Source organism: Bactrocera dorsalis, unplaced genomic scaffold (assembly GCF_023373825.1).
Source record: "Bactrocera dorsalis isolate Fly_Bdor unplaced genomic scaffold, ASM2337382v1 BdCtg146, whole genome shotgun sequence".
Classification (NCBI taxonomy): domain Eukaryota; kingdom Metazoa; phylum Arthropoda; class Insecta; order Diptera; family Tephritidae; genus Bactrocera; species Bactrocera dorsalis.
In genome coordinates this window covers 1-26,652 of record NW_026038197.1, presented here as the reverse complement: position 1 = coordinate 26,652, position 26,652 = coordinate 1, and the positions used below count along the sequence as shown (strand labels likewise).

At 32.3% G+C, this 26,652-nt stretch overlaps 4 protein-coding genes and 2 long non-coding RNA genes across 10 annotated transcripts; 2 read left to right on the top strand and 4 right to left on the bottom strand.

Annotated features, from left to right (window-relative positions):
* Positions 1-25: 25 nt before the first annotated feature.
* Positions 26-416, bottom strand: LOC125780165 (uncharacterized). The gene is made up of 2 exons (XR_007423596.1): positions 277-416; positions 26-188 (listed from the first exon to the last, which is right to left on the bottom strand). It is a non-coding gene; the product is annotated as an uncharacterized LOC125780165 (long non-coding RNA).
* Positions 417-1,550: 1,134 nt separating this feature from the next.
* Positions 1,551-3,952, bottom strand: LOC105230669 (ribonucleoside-diphosphate reductase subunit M2). 2 transcript variants are annotated; one of them, XM_049461855.1, is made up of 4 exons: positions 3,862-3,952; positions 3,328-3,555; positions 1,900-2,628; positions 1,551-1,840 (listed from the first exon to the last, which is right to left on the bottom strand). In XM_049461855.1, exons 2-4 carry the CDS (start codon positions 3,511-3,513, stop codon positions 1,688-1,690), a joined length of 1,068 nt encoding a protein of 355 aa, XP_049317812.1. In that variant the 5' UTR covers positions 3,514-3,555; positions 3,862-3,952; the 3' UTR covers positions 1,551-1,687. The 2 variants fall into 2 exon arrangements, with proteins under 2 accessions (XP_049317812.1, XP_011209903.2); XM_011211601.4 differs by lacking the exon at positions 3,862-3,952 and adding an exon at positions 3,669-3,845.
* A 4,283-nt stretch (positions 3,953-8,235) lies between these two features.
* On the top strand, positions 8,236-11,122 carry LOC105230670 (ras-like GTP-binding protein Rho1). 3 transcript variants are annotated; one of them, XM_011211605.4, is made up of 5 exons: positions 8,236-8,390; positions 9,084-9,244; positions 9,746-9,895; positions 9,952-10,032; positions 10,091-11,122. In XM_011211605.4, the coding sequence occupies exons 2-5, from the start codon at positions 9,089-9,091 to the stop codon at positions 10,280-10,282; spliced, it is 579 nt and encodes a 192-aa protein (XP_011209907.1). In that variant the 5' UTR covers positions 8,236-8,390; positions 9,084-9,088; the 3' UTR covers positions 10,283-11,122. The 3 variants fall into 3 exon arrangements, with proteins under 3 accessions (XP_011209907.1, XP_029408045.1, XP_011209905.1); XM_029552185.2 differs by having other exon boundaries at positions 8,238-8,480; XM_011211603.4 differs by lacking the exon at positions 8,236-8,390 and adding an exon at positions 8,527-8,652.
* A 458-nt stretch (positions 11,123-11,580) lies between these two features.
* LOC105230671 (1,5-anhydro-D-fructose reductase) lies at positions 11,581-12,870 on the bottom strand. Its single transcript, XM_011211607.4, has 2 exons — positions 12,432-12,870; positions 11,581-12,284 (listed from the first exon to the last, which is right to left on the bottom strand). The coding sequence occupies exons 1-2, from the start codon at positions 12,634-12,636 to the stop codon at positions 11,698-11,700; spliced, it is 792 nt and encodes a 263-aa protein (XP_011209909.2). The 5' UTR covers positions 12,637-12,870; the 3' UTR covers positions 11,581-11,697.
* Positions 12,871-14,730: 1,860 nt separating this feature from the next.
* LOC125780164 (uncharacterized) lies at positions 14,731-16,054 on the top strand. Of its 2 annotated transcripts, XR_007423595.1 has the most exons (4): positions 14,731-15,379; positions 15,445-15,512; positions 15,594-15,625; positions 15,680-16,054. It is a non-coding gene; the product is annotated as an uncharacterized LOC125780164 (long non-coding RNA). The 2 variants fall into 2 exon arrangements; XR_007423594.1 differs by having other exon boundaries at positions 14,731-15,512.
* Positions 16,055-17,476: 1,422 nt separating this feature from the next.
* Positions 17,477-26,617, bottom strand: LOC105230672 (rap guanine nucleotide exchange factor 4; the record flags this gene model as incomplete). Its single annotated transcript, XM_049461849.1, is given in 7 exon segments — positions 17,477-22,846; positions 22,905-23,254; positions 25,254-25,387; positions 25,626-25,796; positions 25,861-26,114; positions 26,171-26,378; positions 26,464-26,617. Coding segments are annotated over 7 exon segments (1,399 nt in total), but the record flags the coding sequence as incomplete, so codon positions are not given.
* Between the last annotated feature and the right edge of the window lie 35 nt (positions 26,618-26,652).

The following is a 26,652-nucleotide window of genomic DNA, read 5'->3' as shown; positions in this document are numbered from 1 at the left end:
CGGTCCTGGTCAATCTTTTCCATAATTTCATCTACTTTTTCAACGATAGGTCGACCAGCGAGGTGCATCCTTCACATCGAAATTTCCAGAACGGAAGCGAGAGAACCATTGTTGTGCTACCCGAGCTAATACAGCATCGTCTCCGTAAACTTTACAAATTCCATTGGGCACTTCCGTGGCATTCTTCCCTTTTTACACAAAAATTTCAAAATAAAGCGAATTTCTTCATTATTTTCACTTTTTTTATTTTTGGCTAAATGGAGCTTAAAATATCACCTTTCCAACACTATATGGTATGACACAATTGGTAGCGCTGGAGATATACGACTGCAACGACATCTATTGAAACCCAACCAGTAGATAGATAGATAAACCCAACCGGTTTGAATCTTAATATAATATTATGCACTTTTCACTTACTAACACTTCACTATAACGTTTCTGTATATTAATTTTTTTAATATTTGTTGTAAATAAATCTTTATTTTAATTATTTTATTTTAGTTAAATTCTCTGCATTTGCACAATAAGAAAAGGGTTGCCATGGTTAGGGGCCATCCATAAATTACGTCACACGAATTTAAGGACTTTTTAACCCCCAAATTTTCACATTTTGAACTAACCCCCTGCCCCCCCCCTGTCGTGACGTCACATATTTTCCAATTTTATGGATTTATCAAAAATAAAAAAAAAAAAACAGGTTATTCTTTTTATTGAATAATCTTTAATAAAATCAACTTTTAGTTAAATATTAAAGTACAAAGACAACGAATGACTAGTCAAGAAATAATAGATTCTTAATTATGCTAATTAAAAATATAAAACTTAATCATCTTGTATCCATGGACTTTTGACACACTCCTTTTTATCATTACTACACAAATTTCGAAATGTGATGTCACAAAGCTTTTGACCCCCCCTGCCCCTTGTCACACAATGTCACTTCTGAATGATACTCTCCCCCATTCAAGGTGTGACGTAATTTATGGATGGCCCCTTATTTTTTTTAAAGCGCGGCGCGCTAATATCTTTAAAACTATAAGTCAGCGGCAGCTATATATATACATACATATACATATTTTCGTGATCTGGAGAACGTCACCTTTCCAGTGATACCCATTTTATCCACGAAATCCGGGGATGTTATTCTAAATCCCAGCCGTTATTGCCTAGAACACATGTCGAACAAAGACTGTGATTCGCTAAAGGAAATTTTAATTGGTCTTCGACAAAATGGCGGAACATTTTATGGTCGGACGAATCGAAGATTATTAAGTATAGCGGAAAAGGATCGCGAAAACATGACTGATGATTCGTATGTCGAAATACTCCAGAAAACCATGCTGCCGTATGCCAGTAAATAAATTCCGATTGTTTGGACGTTCCAGCAGGACAACGATCCCAAACACACAACTAAAGTTGCCAAACGGTGGTTTGAGGAAACGAATGACAAGGTACTCTACTAAGTTTTTGACCGCCGAAATTTCTGATAATTTTTTTTTTTCATATGTGTATGTATTTATAATTTATTGAAATTAGTTAAACAATGATTTTTTTTTGGTGATTTGTTTTACTTACTGTTAGGGCTTTTATTCCTCATTTATCAATTTTATCTTATCTTATCTTATGGTAAAAAATCTTATAGTTTATATAATTATATATATGTATGTAGTTGTACAAGTCGTCTTTAGAAATCAGCGTCTAACGTAAAAACATGATCCATACGATTAGCAGTTACACCCCATTTCTGGTATTCACCCACTTTCTTTTCAAAGAAGTTCGTTTTTCCGTCTAATGAAATAAGTTCCATGAAACTGAAAGGGTTCGGTGTGTTGTAGATCTGAAAAGATTATCAAAAAAATTATCACGATTACATACTTTGGATGAATTTAATATTACCTTCCCCACTCCCAGCTCGACAAGCAAACGATCAGCCACAAATTCAATATAATCGGACATTAGTTTGCAATTCATACCGATTAAATTCACCGGCAAAGCGTCAGTTAAGAATTCCTGCTCAATTTTAACAGCTTCAGAAATTATTTCAACAATACGCTCATTACTTGGTTTTTGTATTAAATGTTGGAACATCAAACATGCGAAGTCACAATGAAGTCCCTCATCTCGTGAAATTAGTTCATTGGAAAATGTCAAGCCTGGCATTAAACCACGTTTCTTAAGCCAGAAGATCGAAGCAAAACTGCCACTGAAGAAGATACCTTCAACGGCAGCAAATGCAATTACACGTTCACCAAAGTTGGCTGACTTCGAGGAAATCCAAGCAAGCGCCCAATCTGCCTTGCGCTTTATGGCAGGCATTGTCTCTATAGCATTGAATAAGTAATTCCTTTGTTTCGAGTCCTTAATATATGTATCAATTAATATGCTATACATTTCAGAATGCACATTCTCCATCGCAATTTGAAATCCATAGAAGCAACGTGCCTCTGTCACTTGGACTTCCTGGCAGAAGCGTTCAACTACATTTTCATTCACAATACCATCAGATGCGGCGAAAAAGGCTAACACATGTGAAATAAAATGTCGTTCATTATCAGTGAGACGTGCCCAATCATCCATATCTTTAGAAAGATCTACTTCCTCTACTGTCCAGAACGATGCTTCTGCCTGCAATATATAAATATGGCCCAATAAATAAGTTTGAATAAACAAATACATGTAAACATGTTTGTGAGCACTAGCTTGTGTATATTATAACGATTAGAAATACAACACAGTTCCAGATAAAATTCACGATATAATAGGTAATAAAAAAAGAGCTTTTTATAAAACTGAAGTTTTTTTTTATCTTTCTTCCGATCTTATTAGAAAGTTTTCGTAGCACACAACTTTTCGCAATAAAAAAAGATTTACATACTTACATTTCGTAAAAAAAAACAAATTGAGTTAAGTACTTATTAAATAATAAACGCGCGAGCGGGAATTATTTTGCGCCAACTCACATGGAGATGTTTTGCGCGCCAAATTATACGCACTAGATATGGTTTAGTATACCACAGTGAGCTAAAATTATGAATCATATCATGTATAAGTATTTGTTAATAGTGAAAATTGCTCCCCCCCTTCATCATCTCAAATAAGAATGATGCGAAACTGCACATTTCTCTTGAAAATGGACATGTTTAAACATGCTCATCACGTCGACGTCAAAGTCGATTAAAAGATCTACATCGAATTATATACATACACATTGTTGAAACAGCTGATAATTATAATCGTTATGTACGTATTTTATTTAACATAAATTTATCTATGCGTCTATCCTAGATTTACATACATACATATATTACATTTGTATGTACATACCTTCTTGTACATTTGCCATATATCTGGATACTCAATTGGCATGATTACGAAACGACGTGGATTTCCTTTCAGTAATGGTTCAATTGATGGGTCAAATGGTGCTGCAGGTTTATTAGCTAATGTTACTTTTTCAACTGATGTTGAATCCTGTTGTTTGGAAGCTAAGTCCTCATCACCGATCGACATTTTACGAATATTATTCACGTCCGTCAAAATTTTTCTAGGACTCTGTAAATAAACAATTAGAAATGAATACAAAACAAAAAACATATTATTATAGATGCACTTATTGAATTGACAAAACCGCCAATCTGTACTAAACCATCCTAAAATTCTCATACCTTCAGTGAAAATTTTTCCAGATTTTCTGTGATGTTTTCTTTACCAGGGAATGCCATTTTATATTTAAAAATGTGGTAATGACTAATATAATACACTTGTAAAATTCTGTTATCGCAAAACACTGCCCGACTATACCATTAACACAATTTACTCGACGTCAGAAAACTATTTGAAGCAAAACCCATTGCCTACCTGCTCTTATAGGAGATTCCACAAAGGTTGCAGTTGACCGCAAGCAGATACTACGTTTCGGCGGGAAATACTTTGTTGTTGCCCACTGTACTTGTTTACGAATGTATGAGGGAGAAGGTGAATAAAAAGGCGAATTGTCATGTGCGGTGTAACGGGGCATCTCGACAGGCAACAATTTATGGCATACTAACAGTAAAATCTATTGATATTGTCATTGCCAAATCTGTATGAGGGCATTTGTTATCATAACATAATCATTTGCGAAAAGTCGTCGGGTAGGTTCGAGCTGATGTAGCGCATGTTTTGAGCTCTTGAACTGGAAGAGCTCCAGTTGCCGCGAGAAACGCGAGTGACCCTAGCGCAACTTCGTTCTGGGTATTGTAGCAGGTTAAACTCCTACTTATCCAGAATCGACCCCGACATATCCAATATATGTCCTGCATGCAACGAGTCTCCGCATGACACTGGCCACCTCTTTGCATGCCCCACAAACCCAACTCATCTAACACCTTCCTCCCTTTGGTCCGACCCCGTCGAAACAGCGCGTTTCCTGGGCCTACCGTTAGATGACCTCGACGACAACACAGATGACTCTTACCACCCTAACGGGGATTAGCATATCCGTTAAAACAACAACAACAGCTCTTGAACTGTTTAAATCGTTTATGTGGAAAATAAAAAAAAGGAGAAAGATCCTTTTTAGCAAATGTATTTCTGGGAAAAATAAGAAAAGGAGAAATATTCACTTTTATACAAGTATTTCTGGGAAAAATAAGAATTCATATTTTTGGACTACTATATAATAATAATATGAGCAATGATATTTTGAATAATGCTTGTATAAGTTTGATTAAATTTGAGACCGCTCATTCCCAACCCATTTTGCATAATGTTTCTGTAAATTAACAATTCTGCAATTCACAAGTCTCATAAAGTTGTAAGTTATAACGATTCGAAAACATAGCATTGAGAATTGTAAATGTGTAAACTCATTTTTGTATGAAATCCATCAACAATTTTTTTAAACAAGTGTAAACATTTTTAATTTTACGATTTTACGATGCTTTACGACAGTTTGTGAGTACCTCAAATACTAAACTAAATATTAATTTTTCGGGAAAATGTTATTTGTCTGTCGTACTTTATACTGTATTTCGATAATTAAATTCTATCATAATATTATATTTTCAATTATTACAATAAATATTGTCAACCATAACTGCAATTTTATTTCCGTTGAAGTAGAGCCTACACGTCCCATATCAGGAGTATTCATGCGCTAATTCACAATAGCCATGCGAAATAGTCATTTACAATAAATTGACCGAATCAGCCGTTCATATATCACAAGATTGCTTCAGTTAATTCAAAGTATTTGAATAACTCTCACAAAGGGGAACCAACTAAAGTGCTGACACGATTCCGATTACTTTGGTGGAGGTGTAAAAAAAAAAACGATTTTCCGTATAAATGGGGCATGTACGGATAGGGGAGCTTCTCCAGAGGAGGAATATCGGGTAAAATTTAGAATAGCATCCCCGGATTTCGGGGATAAAATGGGTATCATGGGAAAGGTGATCATGAATATATATATATATATATAATTGCCGCTGACTTATAGTTTTAAAGATGTTTGCATTTAAAGTTGAAAAATTGACAACTTTTACATTGATAATTTGTATATTGTGAATAACTTTTTCACTTTTATTATCCACTTTTCACTTACTAACACTTCACTATAACGTTTCTGTATATTAATTTTTTTAATATTTGTTGTAAATAAAGCTTTATTTTAATTATTTTATTTTTGTTACAATTCTCTGCATTTGCACAATGCAAAAAAAAAAATACCCATTGCAACTCTTTTCTTATTGTGCAAATGCAGAGAATTTAACTAAAATAAAATAATTAAGATAAAGCTTTATTTACAACAAATATTAAAAAAATTAATATACAGAAACGTTATAGTGAAGTGTTAGTAAGTGAAAAGTGCATAATATAAGTGAAAAAGTTATTCACAATATATGTACAAATTATCAATGTAAAAGTTGTAAATTTTTCAACTTTAAATGCAAATATCGTTAGAACTATAAGTCAGCGGCAACTATATATATATATTCGTGATCTGGAGAACGTCACCTTTCCAGTGATACCCATTATATCCCCGAAATCCGGGAATGCTATTCTAAATTTTAGTCGCGAGACCCATCGCCTACCTGCTCTTATAGGGGATTCCACAAAGGTCGCAGTCGACCGCAAGCAGATACGTACTACGTTTCGGCGGGGAATACTTTGTTGTTGTCCACTGTACTTGTTTAAGCTTAGTACGCAGCTCTCAAGAAACGTAAAAACTTCATATAAAAAAACGCTTAAGAAACGGTCCAGAAACGTTCCTGCGATAAAGTTACTTGTGCTAGTACGCAGCTCTTAAGAAAGCTAGTACTAATTTTTAATACTTTGTTTCAATAAAATGTGAATATGGCAAACCTGGTTTTGCGAAGAAACATCAAATCAACAATTGTTTCTTGCAGGAAATTCGAAGTAATCGTCAAATTCATCCTAAATTAGTTGAAATCATTATTATAAAGTATGTTCCATTTTGAAATGTTGTATAAAACCAACCAATCGTCAACAACATTCCTTAAATCTCAATGAAAATATTTGTGTTACCATACACATACATACATACATACATACGCACAAAGTTTGTTTACTTTGTTTATTCTCTCTTGCTCTTCTAATGTGGATCATTCACGATGCGTAACCAGCTGTCAAAATTACTTCAGAAATAATGTATTTTTGTTCTTGAGCAATTACTTGAGAGCTGCGTACCAACCTTTAAGAATGTATGAGGAAGAAGGTGATTGAAAAGGCGAATTGTCATGTGCGGTGTACAGCTTAGTACGCAGCTCTCAAGAAACGTAAAAACTTCATATAAAAAAACGCTTAAGAAACGGTCCAGAAACGTTCCTGCGATAAGCTTACTTGTGCTAGTACGCAGCTCTCAAGAAATCTAGTACTAATTTTTAATACTTTTTTTCAATAAAATGTGAATATGGCAAACCTGGTTTTGCGAAGAAACATCAAATCAACAATTGTTTCTTGAAGGAAATTCGAAGTAATCGTCAAATTCATCCTAAATTAGTTGAAATCATTATTATAAAGTATATTCCATTTTGAAATGTTGTATAAAACCAACCAATCATCAACAACATTCCTTAAATCTCAATGAAAATATTTGTGTTACCATACACATACATACATACATGCATACGCACAAAGTTTGTTTACTTTGTTTATTCTCTCTTGCTCTTCTAATGTGGATCATTCACAATGCGTAACCAGCTGTCAACATTACTTGAGAAATAATGTATTTTTGTTCTTGAGCAATTACTTGAGAGCTGCGTACCAACCTTAAAGGTGAAAATATACAGATGTCCCGAATCATAGAATATCATATATGAAATTGTGAAGTCTCCACAAAAAATTCATTTAAAACTGTATTATTTTTTATAGGAAAGAAATTATAAATGTTGTAATACGCTTTCGTGCTGCAAATTCAAAGTTTAAAAATTTGATGGTTATTGTTTTTACATACTTATTTAGGAATTACCTACAATTTTTTTTTTTTTTTAAACAAATTTTACGTCTTTATTTCTGCTGATATATACGATAAAGTCACATGAACTGAATTATATTCTTTTATTCACATTCTAAGCTCTATATGTTACTAATTTTAGAATATTAGTATTTAAAATACATACATATGGAAATCTTTAGAAATTTCTATAACGAACAAATCCTGAAATTTTTATATTTTGTTTATTATAAAATATGAGGATATATATACAACACCTTATTCTAAATTGCTCTTTTTAAATAGAAGAAACATGAACATAATACATTTGCTCATTGAACATTCATTTAGGAAAACATCTATTAAAAATTGATTTTTTTGTTTAAAAATCCCTGTATTATTACTGAACGTGTTGTGCAAAATTTGAGATTTCATTTAACAGAAAATCAACCCTGTTAATCGTATAGGTGCCATTTTGTTTTCATTGTATTATATTCATTTCACTTTTTCCTGTTACATTCAGCTTTATAAATAATACTTTTCTCTTTTTAATGCATCGATTAACTTCGTATTTTTCAATGTTGCAATGTTCAAAAATTTCCCGAATATCCGAACTTTTGTCACAAAAATAAAACTAATTTTTCTACATTTCTGTAATATTAATTTTTGTAATTTCATTTAAATGAGTAGGTTAAGATCGTGTAAACTTTATATGTATCAATTTCCTTTGAATACCAAGAGGTTGTTAAGATAATTTCACAATTTATAGGGTAATTTTATTTGTTTGAATTGGCATTACTGAATTGCCATCGGGTCCAATCGTCACTTGTGTTTTAAAGGCGTTGTTCATCATCATTTTCGGGCTATTCGTGTGAAAAGTAATAAATTTATCGGAGAAAACGATTTAAAATAAATTTAATTTTGCAGGAATTTGCCTACAAAGAATATACTGGTAGGAAGGCAGTTTAATAAGACCATTCACATTTTTTTGTCTCAGTAGTCGATTTTGTCGAGTGTGCGACTGTAAAATACTTCAAATTGTGTAAGTGAAAATTGTGAACCTCATAAGGTAGAAGCAAATTTTCAATTGTCAATAGATGAAATAAATTTCTACAACTATTTCGGGGTGCGGGTATGAGTGATTAGAAAAAATTCCACATAAGAAACTGCGAATGGGCGATGACAATGATTGCTGAGTTGTGGTAATAATGAAGGTGATTATTGTGATATTAGATGTGCTGGCGATTGCGATGACGTCCGCTATGGTTCCGTTTCGCGGAGGGTTCCAAAGAAGTTTTTTTTTTTTTGCAGCGGTTGCCATTTAGGATCGTCGAACAGTTAGATGAATAGCTTGTAATCCATAATGAGTTCAGGAAATTTGTTAATATGTTTTTGATAAGAAAATTATTTTAACATTGGTGTTAATGTTGTGGATTTAATTAATAATTAATACTAAACAGAATGGAAATCACTAGTAACACCTATCATCCCACAAAATATTACCGCCTAATATAAATGATTTTACTTGTACACAACCTTAGAAACAGTTAAAAATATCAACTGTTGCATATACTATGTATATGTAGCATATGTAGAATTATTGTTTCCAACAAAGTGATTTATTTTGTGATGTCATTTTTTGCAGAACCAATGACGACGATTCGAAAAAAGTTGGTGATTGTCGGCGATGGTGCCTGTGGTAAGACTTGTCTTCTAATTGTTTTTAGTAAAGATCAGTTTCCCGAGGTATATGTTCCAACGGTTTTTGAAAACTACGTTGCGGATATTGAAGTTGACGGTAAACAAGTAAGTTGGAATATAAATATCAAAAGTAAGAGTATTTTATAAATTTCTATTATTTTATGTATTCAAATAAATATATCAAACACAGTAAAATGAAGTATAGTTTTTTTCGTTTATAAAGTTTGTTAATGTGATTACTGTAAATGTTATTACAACCACCTACACCGACAATTTTCTTAAAAAGTTGCTGTTTATAAAATCTAAATATTAAAAATGATTTGCGAAATCGACGTTAGCAGATTTAGTAAATTTATTAAATGTTTTAAAACAAGTCTTTAAACTTGTCAAGTATCTAAAATATGAGTCACAAAATGTTATATACATATATGGATATATAATAATATACTTGAAATAAAACCTAACTAAACTTATATTTAAGCATTTTCACATACTTCCTTACTGAAATAGTTATATATATACATTGCTACAAACAGTATACCGTAGGATTTTAATGCAAAATAATTATATTTGCACTAATTAACATTTTTTGTACTATCAATTTAGGTTGAGTTGGCCTTATGGGACACTGCTGGGCAAGAAGATTATGACAGACTTCGACCATTAAGTTACCCAGATACGGATGTCATTCTGATGTGCTTTTCGGTGGATTCGCCTGATTCATTAGAGAATATTCCCGAAAAATGGACTCCAGAGGTTAATCTATTGTTTCGTAGTAATAGCGTATTAATGAAATTCCCAAAAATTTTTAGGTTAAACATTTTTGTCCAAATGTTCCCATAATTTTGGTCGGCAATAAAAAGGATTTGCGAAATGATCCCAACACTATTCGTGTATGTTATGCGATCGAAATTTGCTGAAATAAATGTGTAATTTTTGTATAACTTTTAGGATCTGGCCAAAATGAAACAGGAGCCTGTTAAGCCTCAGGAGGGTCGTGCTATGGCTGAGAAAATCAATGCCTTTGCTTATTTGGAATGTTCAGCTAAGTCTAAGGAAGGTGTAAGAGATGTCTTCGAAACGGCTACCAGAGCTGCATTACAAGTCAAGAAAAGGAAGAAGACCAAATGCCTTTTGCTCTAAAAGAGCAAGCCAATATAAAACATATTACACGTAAAACAAAGCTAAACCACACACTCCCGATTTTTTTATTTCCTCTTTTTAAACGAGCGTCATCAAATGTTTTTTGATTCTTGATCATGATTAATTGATTATTAATTAATAATCGTATTTTATTTAAATGAAACTAATATATATTGTAAACATGTATTTAGCAGTAAACGAATAATGTAGAAATCTAATTACACACTATGCATTGGAGGAAAAAATATTTGAGAGATCCTGATAATTAAGAATTAAAAAAAAACGGAAATTGGGAACTGTAGGGTTTAAAATAGGAGAGGTATTTGTGGGTTAAAAAGTGGGAACTGCAACAAATCTGCATGCATACACGCACATATGCACAAACACGAGAGTGCAAGCAGCAAGAAAATCATTTCTAAATATCAAAACAATATTTTTGAATGCATTAGTATAGATTTTGTTGTCTCCATTTTTTGTTTTTGAAATACAATAAGTAATATAAAAACAAAAAACAAAAGAATAAACAACCACCAAAAACAACAAAAAATAAGTATTTGTGAATTTTGCTACATTTTACTACCAGTAATAAATACTAAGAAGATCGATGGTAATAATTTTGTAATATTTAAAACAAAACACGAAACCTACCATTTTGAAGAAAAATGTCTTATATAAAAATTTTAAAACTACGGTTTATATAAACAACAAAATATAATATATAAAAGTCGACGCATCCATTTTTCCAGATAACTTAATGTTTAGCAATGAGACCATCTAAAAGAAATAATAAGTATTTTAATAATAAATAAAACGAATAAAAATATAAGAGACTAAAGCTCAGTTTAAGAGTTTATGTATTTCTTTAAAAAAGCTTAGGTTTTAGTTTTTTCGAAATCAATTCTATTTTTTTCAAATTGATGCATTTAATTTCAAATGTAAAATTGTGTAATAAAAATAAAATATTCAACAAAAAATTGCTAAATTATATTATTAAAGCTTTAAAGGCTCTAGTGAAGTGGTCCGGGTTTTGTTTTATTACACGATTACTTCGAGGAACAAAGTCATCGGCTGTAAAGGTATACAATTTTTAACATAGTGTTCGGTTGTATAACTGGAACGGTGAATTATAATTTTTGCATGAAGTTATATTTTATTATTGCTGTATGTATATTGGATACTAGTAAATTATTTGTGTCAGAGGCACATATTTTTTATAAGTGGTGTGTAGATAAATTTCAATTTCCAACAGTTCTGTATATTTACATATGTACAATGTATAATTGTGCAAAAAAACAAACTTTTAATTCTGTAAAATTTACATACATATGTCTATAAGTAATATGTAAGTATATATTTATTTAAAACAAACATACAAGCATATATACATACATACATATATAATAATATATAAATTGCTACTCGTCGTTGGAATTGAATGGAAAATACTTGTGGTGACTCATACCAGAAAAAGGTATCAATCGCTGACCGGTATTGTAGCCATCAATTATTTTCATATCATCGTCGTTTATTTCAAAATCGAAAATTGAAAAATTTTCCGCTATGCGACTTTTGGAAACCGATTTTGGAATCGGTACAGCGCCCAATTGTACCAGATAACGTAAACATATTTGTGCTGGTGTCTTTCCATATTTTTTAGATAAATCCTTTGCAGTACTGTCGTAAAGGAATGGTGGCCACTGTTGATCTGGCTTGGGCCGTGCTAAAGGGCAATACGCTGTGATAACAATATCACATTGTTTTGAAAACGCAATTAGCTTTTTTTGATTAAAGCCTGGGTGGCACTCCACCTGGTTGACTAAAGGACGTATGCGACACTCTTGCAATACGCGCTGTGTTTGTTGCTTATTGAAGTTAGAAAGACCAATTCCGATTACTAAGCCCAAATCCACTAACTTCTCCATAGCTCGCCAAGTATCCAGGTAGTCTACATCGGAGAGTTCTAATGTTCCGTGTACATTATCGTCACCTTTGTGAATTTGACCTACAGGAAAGTGCATTAGATATAAATCGATGTAGCTTAATCCCAGATTGGAGAGACTTTTGCGACAAGCATGCTCCACTAATTGTGGATCGTGATGAATGCCACCCAATTTTGTGACAACAAATATGTCTTCACGATTAACGATACCTTCAGCAATCTTTGCATTGATAGCACTTCCAACTTCCTTCTCATTTTCATATACGAATGCTGTGTCGATATGTCTGTAACCTAAATCTATGGCATCTTTTACCGAACGCTCTGCATCTGATTCATGCGATCGCCAAGTGCCGAGACCGATTGCTGGAATCTCCTGACCATTGCTAAGTTTAATTCTTGGCGCTAAAGACACCATTTGATACAATTTCACAATTTTTTTATGGCTAAGGCAAGTTGATATCGACGTAATATTTATATTATTATTGCGATACACTTTTCGACACGGAGTGACTTGGTAAAGTACATACACACGTATTTATATAAGCCGATCTAAAGATTATAATCAGGCGAATTCAATTATTTTCACTGAAAGTTTTTCGCGTTGAGCGACAGCAGAGAGCGTCTAATAGTTGGAGCAGATCTTTGAATAAAAATATAAGGTTTGTTTTCAAAGTGCCAGTAGCTGATAGGTATCAGAAAGAAGAAGAATGTGAAAATGTGATGTACATACATACATATGTATGTGTGTATCAAAAATAATTGTTTGCCATTGCTCCATTCGTATAAATGGTTTTGCACACATCTAGCTTTTCAGTTATAATTTTTCATAATGGAAAATATCAAAACTGAAATTAAATTATTAATAATAGTTTACCTTTTATTGAAAAATTATATTCGACTGAAATTTCGAGTTAGTTTAAGAGTTTTATAATAAATTTAAGTTTATTTTTTATTACTTCTCTTTTTTCTTTATTGGCGTAGACACTGCCTACGTGGTCAAAGCCTAGTTTACAGTCGTTCTTCTTTTTCCCGCCAATTGGAGATTCCAAGTGTGGTCAGGTCCTTCCCCACCTGGTCTTTGAGTGACTTATACGAGTTTGGTCTTTGTTCGTCGCGAGAGGATTTTACTTCTCAATTGCCTGCAAGGCCTGAACAACTGTTACGTTGGACCTTGAAGCTGAGCTCGATTCAGCTCTGCTGCTCGAAGTCGCACCATAAGGAGTCGCCTTGTCTTGTTTGGTATCGAACGGCTCGGAGAGGCATAAAAGCATTTTCTTTTTGTGCTGTCAAAAGCAGCTTTGAAATCACCGAAGAGGTGGTGTGTGTCGATCCTCTTTTCACGGTTCTCTTGTGCTTGTTGACATGCGTTTTTTGCTGCACAGAGGTGGGTGCATATCTTGGCTGTAACAAGATAGTGATCCTAGTCAATGTGAGGACCTTAGAGCATACGCATGTCAGGCTTTTCGAACCGGAGGCAGCAAGGTAGCTTGATAAATTTTTCTATGATGGAATGTACTACTACAGCTAAACATATTTTGGGCCACAGCGAAGACGATCAGTCTTAACCCATTTGCGGGTGTTTCATCATGGAGTCTGAATTTACCGAACGTTGGCCCGAATATACCTTTTTTGTCCACCTTGACGTAAAAGTCGCCAAGCACAATTTTGATATGATATCGTGGCGGGGCAGCTATCATAGGTGGGCTCCAACCACTGAAATCAGCGATATGTTGAAGAACTTCGCTTTGATGCGGATTGTGGCTAGACGCTCATCCATCGGGGTGCAGATAGCTTCTTCCTTCTCGCTTTAGTCCTTGTCCCATCCATCACATTTCTTGGACGGCGGTGATATCAGCCTTTACTCTAACAAGGGCATAAATCAGCTGGGCAGAGGCACCTTCCCAATTAAAGACCCGGACATTCCAGGTGCTTACCTTTCAATCATTAAAAGTGTGGTCTCTCATCCGGGGCTGTTTTGTTTTTTTAAGAAGAAAACATAAAATAATCTTTTGAATCCCACTTATTACTATATACTAGGGGCATGCGAATATTCGAAATTTCGAATTATTCGACGCGAATCGAACCGAATTATTCGATTCGAGATTCGACCCGAATATTCGCATTATTCGAATTATTCGAACTATTCGAATTACTCGAACTATTTGTATTACTCGAACTATTCGAATTACTCGAACTATTCGAATAGTTCGAATAATTCGAATAATTTTAATATTTGACTATTTGCATGATTTTTTAATTAGCGCCAGTAGTATCTGAATCTCTGCCATGCATCTGACGTACATTTGTCATTTTCGTTTAAAATTATTATTTAAATTATTCGATCCGAGATTCGACCCGTATATTCGCATTATTCGAATAGTTCGAATAATTCGAATAGTTCGAATAGTTCGAACTATTCGAAATATTCGATATTTGACTCGAATATCGAATCGAATGTAAGGATTCGATTCGACTCGAATCGAACTGGATTCGCATACCCCTATATATACATATGTACATATGTATGTACCTTCAAAATCGAATATAACGAGTTTCGCCTTTCAAGGTTATTTCATAAGATTGGGTGGTCGATAAAATCTTTTCGTATTTTGTCAATAGATGTACTTGCAGTCGTATATCTCCAGTGCTACCAATCACATTGTGTTATACCATATAGTGTTGGAAAGGGAGATTTTAAGCTTCATTTATCAAAAATAATACTATGTTCAGACCGAAAATTTCAAAGATTAGATTACATTTAAGCATTTCATAATCCAACAGTGTTCCCACTGCCGTTAGAAAGATCAAAAAACAGCTGTTATTGTCATTCATGAATTCACATCGCTTAATATTTACCAAAAGAAAAGATTTTCATATAGTATTTTGAAATAAAAGCCGTCTTTTTTAATATTTTCCATATAATAGAAATAATGGATGCATTTTTTTCATTTGCTTGGTCGATTTTCAGGTGAAATTAGATTCATTGCTTTAAAAAAAATTTGTTTGTTTACATTTTTTTCCCTTTGTAGTGTCTAAATCAGCTGTGATAATGTCCCTGCAAGACGGAGGTAACAGATTGCACAAACACATTGAAACATTTTCAGCTGTTCACTAACACTGTTACATTTTCTGGAATTTTCAATGGAATGGGAGAATACGTAAGTAAGATAGAGAAAAACTATCGACATTATAAACATATTGTAATGTTAACTTGTTAGAATAGGAGAGGCGAATACCCAATATTTCAAGAAGAATAAACGAAAAGCGCAGTTTATTTTGGATTTTAAAGAGGTAAGTTCGCTATTTGATAATATGATATTTTATAATTAATTTCTAATTTATATATATATATTATTAATTTCTTTTATATAGAGAAAATGAAAGAGGTTAACAAGGAGAAAAAGGTAAGCATTGTGAATTTAATATTGTGTGTATAATTAAAAATTTTAATATTACAGAAATCATTTGGACCATTGGCAAAATTCAAATCTATTGCGTGCAGCAACCAAATAATGGAGTATGTTTTAAATTATTAACTTAAATAGTGTATATTTAATTGAAATATTTGTTATAGATTGTGCATTTTATTTTGATTTTATTATTAAATAAAGAGAAATAATAAAAAAACTGAGTTTTATTTAAAAGAATTTAATTTGCTAGAAGTAACAAATGGGTAACAGATAATCTTGTTACTGCTTGTTCTTCCTAACATGCTTATATGTTAAAGGTAACAAACTGATAACCAAAATAATAACACTAACAGATATTCGGGTAACAAATACTTTTTGTTATCCATAACACATGGGTAAGCTAAGCGCTAACAAAATAATTTGTTACCCGTAACATACTGTGAAGAGATTTGCTAACAAATGTGTGTATTCTGTTAGAACAAGGCAGCATGCGATATTTGCCATTGGTTAGAGCGAGATAACCATTGAACATCAAATAGCTATGTGTTACTTTTTTCCCACTCTCTGAACAAAAGTAACAAATATTTTAACGAATGCAAAAGTGAACAATAACAATTCGCTTACACGTTTGCTAACAGCTACCCGTCTTGCAGGGGTAACAGTTTTCCAGTGCTGACTAGTATTTTTCCAGTGCTGACAAGTAGATTGCGCAAAATCAGAGTCGCACGGACAGATTTAGCGTGGATCAGTTTCAAATCATTTCAATGAAGTGATTTGGAACTGTCATTTTTGTATGGCGAAATCTTGATAAATTTTTAAGATTAGTGGGATAATCCATTCAACAGCCGAAATCGTGTGATTAAGTGTCGGTCTGAACATAGTATAAAATTGAATTCGGGAAAGTTGAAAAAAAGTTACAGCTGTTTAAAAATGAGTGAAAATAGTTAAGTTTACGGAGACGATGTGTTCGTGTAGCACAACAATGGTTCGATCGCTTCCGTTTTGGAAATTCCGGTTTACGCACGGAACACATAGAGCGCGACAGACTGCAAGCGACATCTGTCAAATATTAAATTACACATGTTCTTAAAGACGCAGTTATTGAGGCAGCTGCACAACTACATAACTGCGTCCATAAGAACGTGTGTATTTTAATATTTGACAGATGTCGCTTGAAGTCTGTAGCGCTCTATATGTTCCGGGCGTTACACTGATGGGCTCAAACGGAAAAATGGCAACAAGTGGTCGACCAAATTGATGCATATTTGTTTATTTATTTATTATTATAAATATAAAAAAATAATTTGCAGTTTGATTAGAAATACGAAAAGACTTTTTCAACTACCTATTAGTGTATTATTAAAAATGACATCGACTTTGGAAAAGCCTTCATTTAACAAATTTACTATTGTCTTCACCTGTTTGTATGCCCGGGTTTTTTTATGTACGTAAGTACATTGATTAAATTATTAAAGTAAAACTCTTTTCTATCTGTAATAAAAAATAACTGCTGGTCGATAATTTGTTTCACTGTCATAATATTAATGTACTCTCAGAGTAGAGGTGATTTATATGAAAAATTATTAATATTAACCATTTGGTTAAAATTTATACAAGTATGCTTTAAAAAATGTTCGTTTCAAGATAATTTCCCATCTTTTTTGCGAAATCTAATCTCAAAAGTGACTTATAAATATAAAATACAGTAGATTAATATTTTTTTCAGATTATATGTATGTATGTACATATGTATGTATATAATAATAACTGTATGTATATATATAATAATAACTTTCATCTTGGTTTGGTCAGTGTCTTTGGTTTGGTGTTTTAATAAAAAACAGATTTTGATGTCTTTGTATTTATTGGAAATTTATTTTTAACGTTATTAATAAAAGTTTTTAAAGAAATACATAGTTGGATCATTATTGTATAAGTTCATACATACATATATTCACATAAGTGTTGATTTCGTGTAAATTGAACAAACAATTACTATAAAAATTTGAAATACAATATTGCTCCATTTTATTTTAGTGTTAAGCTTTTTTCTAAATCTTTTGGATATCATAAAGTTTTTTATCTGGTCTGGTTTTTGTTCTGTTATGCTTAGTTGCTTATAGTTAATTGGAGTTTTTCTTCTTACAGTGAATCTGGTTGAAACGTGTTTACATTTGTAGGTACATAGGTTCATATGTACACCCATATGTATGTATGGATTTCTGATTATGAATGCATTTTGCTATTTTGCATTACAGTTTGTGGTTTAGGTTATTTAAGCACGATAAAGTTAAAGTATTTAGGGTCCAAAATAATTCAGTTACTCGTAAAATATTTAAATTTAATAAAAAAGCAAGGAATTGCTTGTTTCCCGAACGAATAAGAATGTTCGCAAAATGTAAGGTTACATAGTTCTCGGTGGGTGTCTTCATTTTCGTGCTCCCTGACACTGTGGCAGTTCCATCATCATGAGAGACCACTGATGTACAATACGTATGAATATTGCAGCGTATTGGGTTTTACACTGTTTTACAATGTTTACAGTTTTTGCAAAAGATTGTTTTTTGTACGCCAAAGAGGCAGCACACATTTCCTTAGGAGATGAGAGAAGTTTTGAAATACCTATGTAGTTTTATACTTTGCCATAAACCAAAACTTTTGAGTTTCGTGTTCAAAATATACATTTCTAAGAAAGAGAGGAATTTTCCAATTTAAATAAGTGAGTCAAATAAGTTTCAAATAAAAAATATGAACATACATATATGTACATATTATTCGTAAATTTTCATTTTTATATAGGCATTTTTGTATTCTGAAATATCCTTGAATTGAAGAAAGCCGTATGCAAGGATCAGCAAAATTATTTCTTATAATAATTTATTGTCTAATTCCATATTTTGAAGAATTAAGGATTATTTATGAGCAATGACTCAGAAAAAGGCATGAGAATGAACAGTATAGGTATACTATATAGAGAATCACGTCCGAATACCTATGTATTGAGCGATGCAAACTTACACATATACGATTGTTTTCATCAGTTTTTCCACAAGGCCCTTAAGAAAATGATAGAAACTTTGTTCTGCGCACTGACAAAATTTGTTCACTTGACTGTCAAATTACCAGCAAGATGACTGTCACTGTTCTTGTGGGGATGGGTGTAGCTCTAATAGTTTTTTTTCAATATAATGGTTTGTGTACCTCCGGTTGACTTATGAAATATTTTAATAAAATATTACATATAAATGTGTCTTTAATGAATTTTAAATTTTTAAATTTTTATTCTTTAATTATATGTGTGTACATATGCTCATATGTTAAAAGAGAATGTCTTTGGTAATCAAATGTGTACCAAAGACCAGCAGGTGCATTGTCATATACATACATTTCTTTAATTCATTAATTAAGATATACCGACATGTACATGAATATCTATGTATGGATGTTATACGTATTGTGTTACCCATGCGGGCATACCGAATTGGTTCGCGCATTTTCTTTCTGGATATTGCATAGGATAACCTCCCACTTTTTTAAAACTGGCTCCAACATATGTATGTACTGAACCTAGTAAGCAAAGAGTTGTTGGCATGGTACCTACCACCTCTTTGCATGCCAAGTGAAGCCAACACATCTAACCACCCTCTCCAGTTGGTATAACGCCGTCAAAATAAAGATTTATGTATGTATGTATGTAATTTGAGCTTTCCGCAAATGGAGTGTACATATGTAATCCGTGTATGTATGTATATGCAAGAAAATTTTGGTACTTAATGTCACTTGAATCGTAGTTGAGGTATGTTAATTGTAAGTCTACAAAAGTCAGCTTAAGTTTTTATGCATACGCTTGATTATATTATATTTTGTTGCAATAATTTTGGGACACATCAATATACGGTATATATTATGGGCGACTATTAAAATGTAGAGGTCTAATCTCATTGTGTAACTTTAAGATTGTCAAATCTAATCACATTAACATCTATCTTTATACTGTCATAATTTACTGCTAATTTACTCTAAATTGTTAGTAATAAATGTTTAGTATTTGTATAAAGGCGTGTACGAATAAGTTAATAAAATACAGAAAAATCAGCGATGTTAATTAACAATTTTAGTAGTACTCTATTCGAGAAAAAAGTAAATTACCTTAACTTGAAGCTTATTGTAAATTTGTATTTTAAATAATAATATAAGTACTAGAGTTTATCCGACTTTCTTGGAGAAATTTACTGTCTACCGATATTCAGTGTTTGATTTTATGTAAATACATATATTATTGGTTAATAGTACTTAATGGTAAATGGACGACATTTGAAATTTGTTATAGATAAAGTAATAAAAGGCGTTTGTATATAAATTTTCATTGTCACTATGGTGTGTGTTGCGGTTTGGTGTTATACATTTAGAATTGTCAATGCAAACTGAAATGATCTAAATTTACATATTTGTAAATACAAAATTCGTTTTTTAAGAAACCATTAGGTGTTTGGCTTTTTAAGGTTTTCTGTAGATCTAAGACTTAAGACTCTTAGTACTGATGTAATATAAACATAAATAATAACTCTAGAAATTTTACCAATTATTGCTTTAGAATAAAAGGTCTTGTAAATGTTCTGAAGAGAATTATTAATCCCTTTGTAATTTAAAAGTGTGACAATTGCTTACCAATCTACAGACTTTTTATAATTCCCTAATATTTTGATTTTAATAGATCGAAGAAAAGTAGCTTACGTAGATTTATTAAAGTTTTTCAAATTTTAATAAAATTTCTTACAGCTATAAATAGATTCCCACTAATTGTCGACTCGATGGTGGTAAATATTTTAATTAAATGATAATTCTAACATACATTATTATGTACCATCTGGTATGTGTATAAGGGTCAATAAATATATTGATGTTTTTGGTGTTTATGTAATTACGAACTAACGCATTTGTAAGTAACGAAGATATCGTTCTACAGTATATGCTAAAGTCTTTAATATATACGAATGTATATATATATAAATACATAAATATATTTATATGATTATTTACATTACTACATGAATAATAATTCTTCATAAAATATATTATTGTAATGCGCAATTTAATTTCTTAATTTTGGTACATACATTTGTACATTTAATTGTTAGCTTTATACTTAAGAAAATATTTAATAGTTTAATGATTAAACTCATGGTAGCATTTCTGTTGAAATGAATATTTGCCGAAAATAATATAAGCCTTCCAGTTAATGTTCGCGATTTGTCACAGAGGCAGTAGGCACAGATAAACACATACATACATATGAATGTGCTATTGGAGAAATAGATATCAATCAATTAATAATTATACTATCTCCTATTTGCTGATTTATTTTAATAACAATCCATACTAATATTATGAAAGTATGTGACGTTTTCACGCCGAATCCACTTAACCGGTCACTATGGAACTTAATACATACATATATTTGTAATGGTATTAGAAAGGACATACAGATTGTGAAATTTAAAAAAAAAAGATATTTCGGAAGATATGATTGCCGAAAATTTTCAAAATGGAACGAAACAAAAATGCATCAAATACGAAAATCATTAGAATATCAGATAAAATTGGGGGTTTCCTTTTTTCACAACTAAAACGAAGATCATCGCGGTATACTACTAGTGTACATACTATAAGTATTTATGTATCTATATAGTTATTTGATTTTGTTATTAAACGGTTTAACAAAAGAAATATACCGATTGTAAAGAATATGTTATATACCTATACATACATAAATAATACTCAACAAACATTTTTAAAACTTCGTTTACTTAAAAGGTTCAGTTGTTAACATTGTGTTTAGCTAAAATAAACAAATAGAACATTTATTAAAAAAGCGGTAAAAATAAAATTAATGTTGAGACAATAAGAAATAAATCCTGAGACAAACTTTCATTATAATTTGCTTTGTAATTTATCTTTTATGCTTATTTGTTTTTTCCTCGGGCTCTTTTTATGGTGTTTATCCACAATAACGGATAAATACCTCATTATTTTGGTTTAAGCCAGTGCGAAATAATTATAAAGGCAATAATGATATTGCAATCGAAAACTGAAACCGTTTGTGTAAACAAGTGGAAAAAATTTAATAAAAGTAAAATTTTTTATTTTTATATATTTTTTTTGATTGTTTTTTTTTGTGCTTTGCAAGAGTTCCAACCAATTCACAGATGAAGAAAGAGGAGAGATCCGAGTAAACCATGATGAGGGAGTCTCTTATGGTTTGGGCAGGCTTAAACTATAGGAGAGCCACTCTAATATGTTTCGTCTCTACCAAAATGAACTCGGAGTAATAAAAATTAGCACCAACTATATTCATTCGCTGATAAACTCCATGCCACGACGTCTAGAAGAAGTTATAAACGATAATGGCGCACATCTTTTTAAAATGTCCGAAAATCGTTAATATGTTGACTGCCTTTTTTGTATATTGTATTTCCAACTTAATGTTTTTGATTAAAAATAAAACAATTATTTCAACTTTAAAATGAAAACAATTTGGCTGCCTAATAATTATATAATTATTTCGCAGATTGTATAACGTAAATAAGACGTTATATAAATAAATTAATAGTTCTGGAAAAAAATTAAAATGTGAAATTAATCAACTGTCGGTCAGTCTCCGATTTTTATGAGTATTACAATTCACAAAAATCGTGGTTCATAGTTTCCAGGATTACATAACAATTGGTATGGAATTTATGTAACTATGACTTCAATGGGACGCCCAAAAATACAAAAAAAATATAAGTAAATATACCATACATTAAACATAAGATATATTGAAAGGGTTTTTATAAGATTTACATTCGGTTATTGTAAATCAAATGTAATTTGTTTGTTTGACTAATTGTGTGACTTATTATGCATTACTTCACCACTTATATACGAGTAAGTATCAAATGCACATATGTATGTACATATAATTTCCTTATTATGTATTATATATTTGTTAGTGTAATGTATTAGTATTCTACTTTAAAGCATAAACAATAAAAAAGGATTTGAGTTAACAGGTAATGTAAGAGTTGTGTCGAGAACACTATTTACTTTATACTTTGCGTATTGGTTCAATTTTTTGTGACATAGCTGTCAAAACCCGCTGGTTGTCAATTACGCGGAGGCAACTAATGTATGACCGCACTTCTCCCTCACTCTTTGGTGATGGTGGCTCCAGTCCTTAAATTAAAAGAAATGTTTAAAAATCGAATTGAAATATCCCATAAAAGTAATTTACCTAAACTCCGTGAACGGCAGAAGCGAATGGTGCGCATAGTCTGCGCCATCATATGCATTTTTTCGAAATTAACTAGACCTTCTAAACTAGTTTTATTACCTTCATGGGCAAAAGTCATATCTTTCAGTAAGAGTGGTATGAATGGTATTACTGGCGGTTGCAGTTTGCCTACATAAACACGGTACGCACGATGATTACGACTGGGATCGATGAGAGCTTCGAATTCCTGGAAGAGTTTTCGAAATTTTGAAGGTATTTTCTCCCAGGTTTGCGTGAGGCGCAAAACGGCCATATTTGAAAGGCCCATAGTGATGGCAAAGAAAGCATTCAGATTCTGATATTCCTTGCAGCTATGTATAATTTATAATAATAAAGTATATAATAATATATATCGGATAAATTTATATACTACTGTGATCAAATTGAAAGGTGAATTTTGCGCATTTCATCTTCTTCAAAGTAATCCTCTCCCGCTGCAATACACTTATGCCACCAAATTTTCCAGTCATCATAGCACTTCATCCGTGGTGATTGCCATCAGAGCCTTCTTCGATTTACCTTTTATATCCTCGTAGTGGTCATGTGAATTTCCTGAATAGCAAGAAGTTACTCAACGGTAAATTAGCGAATGCGGTACTTGCGGCTCGATATTAGTTGAAAATGATCACGAATAACTAATGATCACGAATAACCAATGCAGTATGCATTATCGCACTTCTTTGTTCAATAAATTCAGGCATAGTAAAATCGAAGAATTAAGTCTTAAAAAACCACGCGTATCTCAAATACTAATGAATATTTTGACGTGAAATTTAGCACAGATGTCACTAAAAGTACTACCAATTTACCGATTCGAAAATCACGCGAAGTATAAATTAACAATTCACCTTTTAATTTGATCACAGTAGTACATATATATGTATATTCCTGCAGGAAAACGCAAATTGGTTAGATGGATACAGAGATCAAGAACTAGAACAACTGCACCAAATTTTTCCGAGTTGGTGATAGCTTCAATATTAATTTAGCACTAGTACTGTGGATTTGGTTCAATATCTCAAAAAACCTACAGTAACTCCCTGTTACCCACAAACTGAACAGCAGAATTGAAATATAAATATTGCCCGATATATCCAGTATAAAATCACCCAGAAGTAATGACCCGATGCAACCCATCTTTGATACACAGAATAACTATTGTCAAGAAAGGACTTTCTCAATTTGAATTGTATATCCATTCATTAACCGATATTTTCGGTCAAAAGTCCGCTATAGATACTGTGGTACACATATTTGGTAATTAGGATTAAAGGAATTATAGTGGTAGTAGTCCCGTTACATTAATAACTTCTCGATTTGTGTATTGGAAAGTGAAATAATCAAATGGAATTTAAAATTGTGCTACATGGGAAGTAGGCGTGGTTGTAGTCTGGTTTGGCTTATTTTTGCACTGTGCCATAGGAATATGAGTAGAATTTCACCTACTAATTTTATTTGAAATCGGTCGGTTGTGTCCCAAGCTAATGTCTCTAGCTTATTTAGTTATTGATTTATTAGACTTTTGGTAGTTTTTAACTGTACCGTTATCTTAATTTTTGCTCAAGTTACATCTTGCACGACAGACTGACAGTCACTCGGATTCGAACTCGTCTCATCATCTGAACATCTAGTTAGATATAGATGAACAATACTTTATAACAAAATATTGCAGGAGTATAAAAAGCGCAGGGCCGGCCCGAAGAAGTTGCCGCTTTAGGCAAATCCCAAATTCTCCGCCTCTGCTAAGCCTATTTTGCCTTAACAACAAAATTTACAAATACAATTAGTAGAACAATGAAAAGTTTTAAGAGTTTTTGACACTTATTTTTCAGTTGAGAATGTTACCGAGTCTACCAGTCTTTATTGACTGTGCGCTCTATAAGCCGCCGACACGTTAGCAACACCCGTCGAACGATATCGAATAATTTGATTGAACAAATATATATGTACATATTTATAGTGTCCAGTGGTGAATTTTTAAGAGGAATTTTTCTACCAGTAGCTTGTACTTTGTTCATAAATCTGTTGCAACTATATATGATATCAATCCACCGTGTTTTCATGAGTTAACGATATTTATAATTTCCTGCCAACACTGTCTCGTCTAGTTCTGAGCTATACAAAATTCGAGCGAGGAAATAGTTCATTATTTCGCAAAGTTAAATTTGCTAGCTGAAGCCGAAATAATAGTTTCCAGTGCCTTAAAAAGGAAACAATTTGGTACTAAAGCACTTTCCTGCAGGGCTTATATACACAGGTATATGCGGATGTTAGCATATTTAGATTTTAATTAAAAGAACTTTGACTTACTAGGCAGCTAATTTGATGAACTTTCGTAATAATCCAACACGTTTACACATGCTGCTGGTAGTTACTATTTCCGTTGCGATCCAGAATTGCAATTCATTAAAGCGACGAAGAAATACATCTAGATTGGCGGTTATCTTAAATAAGTAAAAAATTAATTCGAGTTTATATTATTATAAATTTATAATGAATTTCGCATATACAACATATATCCTATTGAAGTAATAAAATATATATGTATGTAGTTTAATTGATTCGGAAATCTCTTCAAATTAAAATTAATAGATGAAAGAGAGTACATATTTCTTGTGCTTCATTAATTTTTCATTCGTAAATGTACTGATTTTAAGCATTGAAATAAAATTTTCTCCTCACTTTGCCAAAGTGATGTCTCCCGAATGTTTGATACAGAAGTTCATACTCATGTACTGCCCAAAACAGATCCCAATCAAAAAGTGTCATTTGGTACGCTATTTCTTTGGTGCTTAATATTTCCAAATCAATGTCTATGCCTTCAGTCGGCCCTTCTTGTTCAGGGAGTGGTGTCTAAAAAGTTATTAGTAAGTAATTTAAGTGTTTAGTTTTTTTGATTATTTATTACACTTATTACCAATGCATCCAGGTGATCTTTCACTGAGACAAAGAGACGACCATTCAGACTGAGGCTAGTGGGAATACTAACATCGTTATCTTTGTAGACTGAACGCTCTCCGTTCGATTTTACTTCGATTAGTACAAGATCGTCAGGCCCTCGGTTTAATTGTAGTTTATCGGCAGCACAGGCTTTTATTATCCCGGCGGTAGTATGAAGTGGAAATCTTAAAGTGCAGTATGTGTGATCGGCGCAGTATACTCGAAATATGACTATAACAAGTTACATATTGAAAGAATTTATATTCATAAGAAACCATATAACATACTATCGTCATCGGGACGAATAATAGTTTTTGAAGGTGTAGCATTTCCGCTAAATAAACATATGGGTTGTCCATTTGGTGGTAGCTTCCATTTTTGCCCAGTGTTTTGATTACGATCCTCCTGGTAACGTGTCATTTGTGTAAGAACATTATGTATAATGCTAGTTTCTTCACTCAGTTCTTGATCAGCTTCTATTTCAGTTGCTAAGTCCTTTTAAATGAAGTAGAATTTTGTTAATGACATTTTTTTTATTTGACGGACAATTGTAATTTTGACATATTAATGTTTGTCGAACCTCAATAAAATCACAGACACTTGGTTCGTCAAATGCTGCATGTCGCACGGCCGTCACCCATTTTTGCATGAACTGTACAACGCGCTTCTTGAAGTTAATTATATATTCCCGATCCTCTGGGGTTTGCGAACCATTGTTCGAGTCGCAATGAAAAGTGCATTGTAGTTAAGGAATACTAACTTGAACTTT